We start from the raw sequence: 10599 nt of genomic DNA on the forward strand, positions 1-10599 counted from the left end.
CTTTTGGTGTTTTGTGCATTTCGTATACCTACAAGAGTCCAAGACTCACATAAGATATACAATAAATGATTTCTTGGAGCACTAAATGTCACCTTTTGTGACATTTATAAGAATCCACTCCGCTGGGGCGCCTGGGTGGCTCAGTCGTTAAGCGTCTGCCTTCGGCTCAGGTCATGATCCCAGAGTCCTGGGATCGAGCCCCGCATTGGGCTCCCTGCTCGGCGGGAAGCCTGCTTCTCCCTCTCCCACTCCCCTGCTTGTGTTCCCTCTCTCGCTGTGTCTCTTTCTGTCAAATAAATAAAATCTTTAAAAAAAGAAAAAGAATCCACTCCGCTACTTATCCTAACTTTACTAATTCACTACCACCCTCCCTTCAGGTTCAGTACCCTGAGTGCACTCAAGAATGGAGAAGAATCCTATTTTGGAGACAAAATTTTCAAGGTGATTAAGAATCCAACAACGCCATGTGCTCAATTTCCTTCTCTTTAGATTTCAGTGTACTCTGCTCACCTACACTAGGCATTAAGCTCCCTCCCTGCTCAAGGACCGGACTCCCGTCTCAGTCACCCAGGTGCCCCACTCCTCACAGTGTGCCCAGAACACACTAAGTGGTCATGTGGATGAAGGACAGAGGTCTCAGGAGAACCCTGCTGAGCACAGCAGGAAGTGTATAGTAGGACCTGGCACTGAACATGTTAAGACTGTATGGAAAAACCTTGAAGTTGAGGGAATAAATCCTCAGATGTCCTTCATCTAGTGGAAAATGCATCACTCCTGCTTTGGGACAAACTGGGGTCAGCATCCCAGGCATGCAAAGGAGAACCTTTGATAAAAACCAAGATGTTTCCAGAGGGGTTTCTCCAACTCTCTTGAACTCAAGGCTCAGCCAGAAGTACCACCACAACTACAATACACCCCACCCTCCAGAGAGAGGACAGAAGAGGGCAGGGGGCTTTGAGTCAACTCTCCATTCTGAAGAACAGAAAACTATGCACACTATCCAGACAAAAACTCTTATTAACTCATCAAGAAGTGCAGTCACCACAAAAAAGGTGCATGCCCACTATGAAAATGTGAACTGTGTAGTCTTTTAAAAGGCACTGAGGAAAGCTCCATGGAGGAAATGATCACTTTATATTTTTCTGTACATTTTTAACCCATTAACATTATCTTGTGTACCTTGAAAACTAGTCTTGAAGGAAAGTCCACAGGATGAATTTAAAATGACCACATCCAGTGCCGGCACACGGGTAATAGTAAGTCCATGGTGGCAACTGTGAAGCCAACACAAACCCGACACCCGCATGTACACAACCAGAATCTCCTGTTCAAATCCCTGGCACTTTATTTTTTTTACATCATCATTTGTTTATTGCTAACATGAATTCAAAGCAAGTATGCAATTGCGTTTATACTAGAGGAAATCAGGAAATCAAGACACAATTGCCATCATCAAATCTTAATCTTCAGAGAGCTACATCTCCACGAGGTTGGCCTGAAGACACTCAGATTCCACCAGTTTTTGAGGTGTTCCATATTTAAGTAGTGTAGGCACTGCCGTCACTTTCAGGTTTTTTTCTGAAGTCATTATTTGGATCTTTCCAATAAGGTTTCTCTCCCACTTGGCAGTAGATGAACACACATCCTTTACTAATATGCTTCAGCCCTTCGTACGACCGGTTCAGCCTGCACGCAGTCAGGGCAGCAGCTATTTGCCCCAGCGTCCTTAGAGCTGGTGAAGTAGGTGAAGATGGTCTTGTCATGGTGCTGCTCCACGGCCCAGCGGAACTCCTCCAAGCCAGACACGCTCACCTCCTCGCAGCCTGCCATCGGGAGGGCTCACTGCGCTTGGCCGGCCGGGGCCCCGGGAGGCACGGCCGCGGGCTAGCACTTTATTTTGAAACAAAACTTCACACAACCATTTGTAAGATCAGACAATGAGAATACTCTGTGTTTGTTTTTCTGGGCTTATCATGAATTTGCCTCAGCAGAGTGTTTTATTTCACTGGTTTTAGCAGTAATTCAACCCCTAGAAAGCTGTGGAGGGGGACTTGGGAATGCGCAGTCCTCTACATGAGGAAACCCCAAGAACAGGAAGGAATTAGGCCCCAACTGAGAAGGCCAACCCATACCATCAGGGGAAAAATACAGAAAACAGAAGAGCAGAATGGAATAAACAAGTGAGGGAGAACATCAGGCATTTAAAAACCACACAAACAAGGAGTTTTACTTATAAATATCAAAGCCTTAAACAGTCTGGAGGGAGCATGTTTTAATGTGGCTGTTGTATGCAGATCCTTCTCTCAGACAACATCAGAAGCAAGTGGCACGTGATGTTATTTTCGGAAGTCTAACTACTTCTAAGTTCCAGTATCTCATGACTCAGCCTTGATATTTCTCACGAAGAATGATGCTCCTTGTGGGCGGAGATGTGGAGCAAGGCTTCCAGCAAACATCTGTAGAGCTGTCCTCACTGTGCAAGCTTCCTGACACAGGACAGCAGGGAACACACAAAAACAAAGGGCTGAGACCCTTTCTCTCAAACATTCCCCCACCAAAATAACAAAACTGATGAAAAACTAATAGGTTTGGCAGGGAAATCTGAAAGTTTGTGAAGACACTTGTTTTTTCAGTTTAGGGTCTAGGTTTCCATTCCCTTCTTTTTATTCTTTTAAAAATAATGCTGAGATGGCTTTTCTAAGTGTCAACCAAGGAGCAGATCAGTGGCCGGAGGTCTTTGTAAGTGCACAGTGCCCACTGTCTATCTCCCACATGCTTCTTGTGGGCACATTAAGGCCCACGCTGTGTCCCCTTCCATCTGACTCTTGACATAACAGTAAGTGCTGACCTGTCCACAGGTTTTCTCACAGCAATGACATCGATGTGGTTCCTGTTCATTATGATTCTCAGATAGTAAGTAAGAGTCTTCTTCTGCCTAAAGACTCCTCAGTAGTTGCGTTCAGAATGTGTTTCCCTGGGGCTTTTTCTGATGTTGACAGAGGTGGACCCATGGGTGACCTGCCTTCTCGAAATTCTCTCTGGTATGAATCCAATGATGAGTGGGGGCAGAGCAGTGGCTGGAGGCTTTCTGGTGTTCACTGCATCACAGGCCTCATCTCCAGTGTGACTACTCATGTGTTTGAAGAGCCAACAAAAATTCTTTACACTGAAAGGGTTTTTGTTTTTGTTTTTTTTCCTCCAGTGTGCATCTCCTTATGAAGGACAAAAGAGCAGGAGCAGTGGGTGAAGGCCTTTCTACATTCACGGCACTGAGAGGGCTTCTCTCAAGTATGAACCCGCTGGTGCTGCAGAAGGTGTGACCTGCGTTTGAAGGCCTTCCCACATTCGAGGCACTTGTATGGCGTCTCCCCCGTGTGGATGATGGAGTGCTGAATGAGGTAGGTGCTCCGATGAAAGGCTTTCCCACACTGGGCACACTCATAGGGCTTCTCCCCAGTGTGAATCCGCTGGTGCTGCATGAGTTCTGAGCTGCATCTGAAGGCCTTCCCACACTCCATGCAGTCGTAGGGCTTTTCTCCAGTGTGGATGATGTAGTGCTGAATCAGGTGTGCTCTGTTGCTGAATGATTTCTCACATTCTTTGCACTCAAAGGGTTTTTCTCCGGTGTGGGTCCTGTTATGCCGAATAAAAGTAGAGCGGTGGGTGAAGGCCTTTCGACACTGACTACACTCGTAGGGCTTCTCTCCAGTGTGAATCGGATGGTGCTGCATGAGGTAGGACCTGCGTTTGAAGGCCTTCCCACACTCCATGCACTTGTATGGTTTCTCCCCGGTGTGAATGAGGTAGTGCCGAATAAGGGTTGAGCTCTGGCTAAAGGCTTTCCCACATGCGTTGCACTCATAGGGCTTCATTCCAGTGTGAACCCGCTGATGTCGAACAAGGTACCACTTCCGGTTAAAACCTTTCCCACACTGCTTGCATTTGTAGAGATTATTCCCTGCATGAATCATGTGGCCTTTACCTGGTCCCTGTGGGTCACATTCACAGAGAACATGTCCCTGAGAGTGCAGACTATCATCTGTCCCCAAACCGTCATCTTCAAGGCTCATTCTCCCAAGATAGGTCTCCTTTTGATCATCTGTCCCAGGCTTCAATTGACTTTTCTGCATTTCTAAAAGCCCTTCCCAATCCCTGGCATGCGCCAACTTGGAGTCCCTTGAAGATCCCTGAGTCAGGCTTCCCTGGAGCAAGGCTCCCTCAGACAAAACCAGCTGAGAAGTGCTTGGGTCCCTGGTCTGAAGTTTTGCACTGTCACCTGCAGAGAAGCCAACACAGAGAGGGGAACTTTTAGTGACTCAATACAGAAGAAACAAATTCAACACTTCAGTGGGAAAGTGAGGATGAAACAGTACCCTGGGATTGCTGTGTCCCACAGCTCTGTATCCTGGGTTTCCAATGACTGTCTCTGGTCCTTGTACCCTTGACACCATTAAAGGGAAAATCCAGAGGACAGGCTAGACCAGAGAACTGAGGATCTGGAGTGGAGACCCCTCCTCACAGTCCAGAGGGGAGGAGGGAGGACATAACACTGTCTGTGGGGTGTTTGCTTCAAAAATTGACATCTCTTGGTGTTAAGAGAGTACACAGAAGTGGCACTGAACAGGACTGGGACGAAAAAGAGGTCATCTTCCCAGAGGTGTCCCGTGAGCTAGGTCCTAATGGAGAATCAGAATTGCCAGAGAGAGAAAGAGGAAGGGAGCACTGGGTTGGAATGGAAGGAGCAAGCATGGGTAGAGTCACTCTTGGAGAGTGCTGAACAATTAAAGGAAGAAAGGGCCCCAGATGCCTGGTGAAGCCAACACTGAAGTGGGATCACCATAAAAGGAAGAGAATTAAGACTGAAGAAGAGGGATGGAGGGACACTCAGGGACAAATGGTATAAAAGACAAGCTTCTGTTCTGCTGGGAGGCCTCATGTCGTGGTTAAGAGGGCTCTGGAGCCAGAAAACCATTGGTCCAGTCCTGCCTCTACCAAGTGAGTGATCTTGAACAGGTTACTTTTTTCTTCAAAGCATGATTTCCTCATCTGAGAGACTAGGAGACTCCATCTCATTCGTGTTCTCCATGAATGTGACCAAGAGGTCACTAAGTTTCACAAAGAAGTTCAGAGGCTTGCGTGCTGAAGGCTCCCATGACCCCACCTGACCAGCTGTCCCCTCCTACCTGAGCAGGTGCTACGTGAGAGGCCTCTCTTTCCTGTCCATAGCTCCTGCCCATGCTCCAGTAGGTGGGTCAACTCTGGTTTGGGAACCGGATGCCCTGTTGATGGAGAAGGAAATAGGTCATGGTGTATGAGAAGAAAGCAGTATCTCCATCCCTTCTGGGACTTCATGGCAGGGACAAGAACTGAATGAAGCTGTGAAGAAAATGCTGACCTGTGACCTGGAAACCCAACTGCACAAATGCCATAGAGGGTGGTGCTGTCTGTCCAGACAACATCAATGTCCTTGAACCTCATTGGTAGAAGCCAATCCTACTCAGGGGCACACCACTTTCACACACAGCCATGGGACTCTGGGAAGGGGAGCCCCTCCTTCCAGAAGGGATTCTGTAATTAATCTAAGTCACTGTTCTCAAACACCGTGTACTTGAGAACCACTTAGGGATGCTTGATTCCAACCTCAAACCAAAAGAAACAAAATTGCTTGGGCCTAGCCAACAGTATTTCTGGGCTCTCCCTAGGGAATTCTCTCTCCCAGAGAGAACTAAAAACTGCCAGGGGAGGAAACTGGTGAATGGCATCTCTGATCACTGGTAATCTGAGAGAGGCAGGTAACCTGAGCTGAAGACAAAGCCTTTATTCCAATGTGAGGGGAGGTTGAACAAGGGGGCTGCTTTCTCAACCCTGGCTGCAGCACCCCACAGGCCCACAGGGAGCCAGCCTGAGGAACAGGGAGATGCCTGGTCCAGGGAGAGGAGCAGAGAGAATCTTCACATCACTGAGGATAGAACTATGTAGCTGCAGCCTTCAACCTGGGGGCCAGCCCCACCCTGGGGATTCTCATTAGGTGAGATGGGAAATTTCCTTCAGGGGAAGCCAGTTTCAAGCTTGCTTTTCTGTTTCGTGCAGCCAGATAGAGCTCAACAGAGATAGGTGGGTTCTGTACAGAATTTCAAGGATTGAGGCACCAGGACCCACTGAAGTCTATCAACTAGCAGATTCTGATCCTCAGCCCAGGACTCATTCGGACAAGTCTCGGTAACAGTCATCGACGTGTCCTACATGCCTGGCCCGGAGCTCAGGGAGGGGCAGGAGAAAAGGTGAACCAGACGTTCCTTTGGCTCTGCCAGTTGAGCCCCCTCTCACCTTAGGGCCTTTTCTTGTACTGGTTCCTCCACCTGGAGCCCCTCCTCCACCTCCCCTCCAAGCTTCAAGGCTCAGTTCCAATGTCACTTCCTGAGATGCCTTTTTTGAAGCACCCATGATGGATTATGACCACCTGGCTACATACTCCTAAGGTCCCCTAATATTTCTATGTATGACTCATCACAATTCATCTAAGAATTGACGTCTGCCTTCCCACCTGAACTCAGAGTGAATGGTCTGCATTCTCACACACACGGTGCCATTGTCACTGGTGGCTTCTCTTTAACCGGCCCCACTTTTAATTTTTGTTAAGTATTTTGTTCTAAAAGGGAACTCTGTTTTGCTCTGGTAAATGAGCAAAGTCAAGTTCACTCTCCACAAATGGCAGGTTACCATCAAAACACAACAACAAAATCAAAGTAATGCCATCAGAGCCCTAGCAAGTTCATGTAGATAGTTCAGGACTGTGAGCTAGAAGCTGTCCCTTCTGTTGAAGAGAAAAATTAACCACAATTAGGGCACATGAAATACTCAGCACTGTTCTGAGACTTTCTCTTGACACCAATCAGCCTTCCAGACCGAGGAGGTTAAAGGACTGGCTTTCTCAAGGTGTCCACCTCTGGCATTTTAGCCATTCCTGTGCACTTTCTAAAGCATCTCCTACCTCAGTGGAGGACTGTGACCCAGGCCTCAGAAGAACAGGTGATGATCATGGAGACACCAGGGGTCTTTTTATAGCTACCATGTTGTTTAGGAAGATTCCACGGGGGGCACTGATGACGAATGCCATATGGGGATCTGCCTGACTCACCCTCTCTCCTGAGAACAGCCCATCACTCACAGCCCTGCTAACTGGGCCCTGGACGCCTGACCCAACCAGGCTCCTGTGCAGTCTGGAATATGGAGGTCAGACGGCAACTTGAGTGTGCTGGGTATTGGGGTGAGGGTTTGTGTTCAGAAGTAGGTTGTTTCTATTCCAATGATCCCTGACGGAGACCTGATGGAGGGAGGCCAGGTAGGAAGAGAAGGAACCAGAAAACTGCAGGGTCTTCAGGGAAGAGGGAAGATGACTCCTGTGACCTTCTTGATCAGCCAGGAATCAAGAAGGCTGGGTTACCCCACAGGGATGAGAAGTGAGCCCTTACCCAGTGAGCCCAGAAGCCCACAAGTCTCCAGCATCACTTCCTGGTACAGGGCCCTCTGGTCCAGGTCCAGCTGTCCCCACTCTTCCTGGGTGAAGGTCACAGCCACATCCTTGAAGGTAACCAAAACCTGGAAAGTCAAACAGAAGTAATGATATTGGCCTTGTGCTGTTGGATGGGGTCAGAACCCTGTAACTCAGTCTCTGGTCAAGATTTAGAGAGACCCAGGCCTGCATCACTGAGGCCTCCTGAGGGCAGAGCTCTGTGCTGGGCTCGAGGGGGAGAGAGATGCAGCCTTTGGACATAATGCAATTATGGCTGAGAGAAAAACCTCCCCTGGGAAGCCGCTGGAGATGACAAGACAGTAGCATTCCCATGAGGACAGTGGAGGCAGACAACAGGTGGTCTGGGACATCAGAGGAACAGGGAAACTGATCATGATGATAATTCCAACAATGAGAACTGCAGCAATAGCAGCCGAGTCTCCTTGGTCCTCCCCGTGTGGCCACCCCAGCTGAGGGCTTCACACACTGAGATAAAGTGATTAAAAATCCCCTGTTCTGGAGCCAGACTCCCAGAGACCAAATTAAGACTCTTGAATCTGACAGTTGCCAGCTGTGACCATGGGGCGGACATCCCATCATTTCTCTAAGCCTTGATTTCCACATCAGTACAATAATCCTTCCCACTTCACCAGGCAGTTCTGATAAGTAAAGAGAAAATGTTCACATGGAAAACAGTGGAGTGCCTGGCCTGGAATGTGTTCAATGTATTTTGTGACTTCTCCTAATCCTCCCACAGCCCATGAGGTCGATGCCACCATTACCTCCAGCAGCCTGAGGCTCAGGCAGCTCTAGAAAGTTGCCCACAATCTCACATTTAAGGAGCAGAGACAGGATCTGAACACCCAGCAAAAGATGACAGAATTATCAGAAAATAGGCAGGTGGAGGCCAGGGGCACCTTCACTAGAAATAAAACAGCCAGGAAAGGCTATTCTAAGCGGTGGCATGGATACACAGAAGGAATACGGACAGACAGCCCTGCAGGGACCTGGGGACAGGGCCTGGGATGGAAGTGCAAGGGCAAAGGCTGCAAAACGGGAAGGAGTTTGACAAGTTCAGGACCACCCAGCTGGGTGCAGTGAGCAAGGGAAGAAGGGAAAGGGAGCACTGAGGTAAGTCTCAGGGGCAGATGGAGCAGGGCCCTGAGGGCCCCGGTGAGGGTTGTGTGCATTTAATACAAGTATGATGGGAGCCCCTGAGGGGGAGACCCATTCACTCATTCAACCATTTATTGAGTACCTTTTACAAGCCTAGGCCGTTCTAGGTCTTGGCATAGGGCAGCAACAGGCGCTCACGATCCAGGGCTGGAAACAGATCCTAAACAAGCAACTAAAATCAGCAAGACAATGTCAGAGGGCCCTAAAGATTCCAAAGACAAGAAAACAGAGCGAGGAGACTACTTGTAGTCCACTTTACATGGGGCAACATGGAAGCTGTCTTTCAGGATGGCACACTGGAGTGGGCCTGGAATAAAGAGGGAGGGAGCCGCGTGGATGGGAGTAAGACAGTGCTGACGGTGATCAAGGCTATGAAGAGGGTACCTGAGGTGACTGCTAGGGACTTACCCGGATCCCCCTGTGCATCTGTGCCCAAAGGGACGCCAACACTCCTGAACACTGTCATCACTGACCATTCGAATGGACTCACGTGTCAAATCTAACGGAATGTCTTAAACAAGAAAACAGACTCACTGCTGTCAGGGGAAAGTCAGTTCCATTTGCTGTAAACGGAAAGACAAATTGCTTGGCCTTCCTGGCTCCCCGCCTGCCCTTCCACCTTTTCTGCCCTGGCACAGCAACAATTCCAAAAACCTACTGCCTCTCCTCCACCCTAGCCCCTACCTCTAAAGGCTAGAGGCCAGGAAGGTGCGAGGGCCAGACTCCCGCTGTGCTGAGCCGAGACCAACACAGACTCGGGAAGCATCTCCGAGGAAAGCGCTCCCAGAGCGATGCTCCCAGGACCCTGCTGGGCACCGGCGGACACGCCACCCACAGACGCTTTCTAGTTCCCTCAGCGCAGGGCGAAGAACTGTCAACACTCTCTCCTTTACACCCGAGAGCACACAAGTCCAGCGCAAGAGGGGGGCTCACTCAAGGGCACGGCCTCAGGAAGGGGCGCGGCCGGAACCCACCGTGGGGTCGTGGGGCTGCGGGTCGGGACACACGGTGGGGGGGTGGGGGGGGTGGGGGGGTGGGGGGCGGGGAGGGGGTTGTAGAAGCCACTCCGCTCCCTTCCACACAGCACCCCACCGGTTGCCGGAAATGGGCGCTACCCCACGTAGCCCTCGACCTGCCTTCCGGAGCCGAGCGGGACCCACCCCGAGGGCCGAGGGACAGCGGCAGGGGTGCGGCGAGGCGCAGGCTCACAGGGCACTGCCGCCCCGCACGCCCACTCACCTGCGCCGGGTCCACGGGCGGCGCCATCGGGCCGCGGGGACAGCAGGGCCGCGCGAGGACGCCGCGGGGCTCCCGCGGGCTTAGCCGGCCCTCCCCCAGGGTCCAAAGAGATGCGGGCGAAGCCCCTCGCTTCCGTTCCCCGCTCCGGCCCGAGGAGCCACCGGGAACTCACCCGCAGGCACCCACCCGTCACGTCACGAGCATACGCCCACCCGCGGCACCGGAAGTCCCGCCCCCGCCAGCGGGGGCCCAGCAACGCCCCTTCGCGCGGCACAGCCTTCTGGGTAATGTAGTTTTTGTCCTGCCTCTGGCCCAGCGAGATAGCCTCTGCTCTTTCCAGGAGCCAAGGGCCCAGAGTCCAGGACAGGGACACTGGGAAAGGGTGTGCAGAGGCTCCAAAGAAGAAGGGGGCAGCATCGGAGACTCCTAAAGGGGACGCACCGAAATTTCCCAAATTGAGTTTTCTGTATCTTTATATTTTAGAAGTTTCTAATGGAGCAAGCGGGCACGCTGTATTGTAAATTTTTTTTTTTTTTTTAAGATTCTATTTATTTACTTGACAGAGACACAGTGAGAGAGGGAACACAAGCAGGGGGAGTAGGAGAGGAAGAAGCAGGCTTCCCGCCGAGCAGGGAGCCCGATGCGGGGCTGGATCCCACCTGAGCAGAAGG

At 50.6% G+C, this 10599-nt stretch overlaps 1 protein-coding gene and 1 pseudogene across 1 annotated transcript; both read right to left on the reverse strand.

Moving 5' to 3' along the window:
* Positions 1 to 1343: 1343 nt before the first annotated feature.
* Positions 1344 to 10348, reverse strand: ZNF550 (zinc finger protein 550). Its single transcript, XM_027620321.2, has 4 exons — positions 9929 to 10348; positions 7473 to 7599; positions 5184 to 5279; positions 1344 to 4276 (listed from the first exon to the last, which is right to left on the reverse strand). Exons 1-4 carry the CDS (start codon positions 9953 to 9955, stop codon positions 3285 to 3287), a joined length of 1242 nt encoding a protein of 413 aa, XP_027476122.2. The 5' UTR covers positions 9956 to 10348; the 3' UTR covers positions 1344 to 3284.
* Positions 1475 to 1854, reverse strand: LOC113936744 (annotated as a pseudogene).
* Positions 10349 to 10599: the final 251 nt, after the last annotated feature.

Source organism: Zalophus californianus, chromosome 17 (assembly GCF_009762305.2).
Source record: "Zalophus californianus isolate mZalCal1 chromosome 17, mZalCal1.pri.v2, whole genome shotgun sequence".
NCBI classification, from domain to species: Eukaryota; Metazoa; Chordata; class Mammalia; order Carnivora; family Otariidae; genus Zalophus; species Zalophus californianus.

Excerpts from the sequence above, each read along its gene's own strand:
- ZNF550 (XM_027620321.2), bottom strand. The coding sequence starts at position 9,955 with ATGGCGCCGCCCGTGGACCCGGCGCAG. Across the intron at positions 5,280-7,472 it reads TGGGCTTCTGGGCTCACTGG|GGCATCCGGTTCCCAAACCA; the intron begins GTAAGGGCTCAC and ends CTCCATCAACAG. Across the intron at positions 4,277-5,183 it reads CTCACGTAGCACCTGCTCAG|GTGACAGTGCAAAACTTCAG; the intron begins GTAGGAGGGGAC and ends GCTTCTCTGCAG.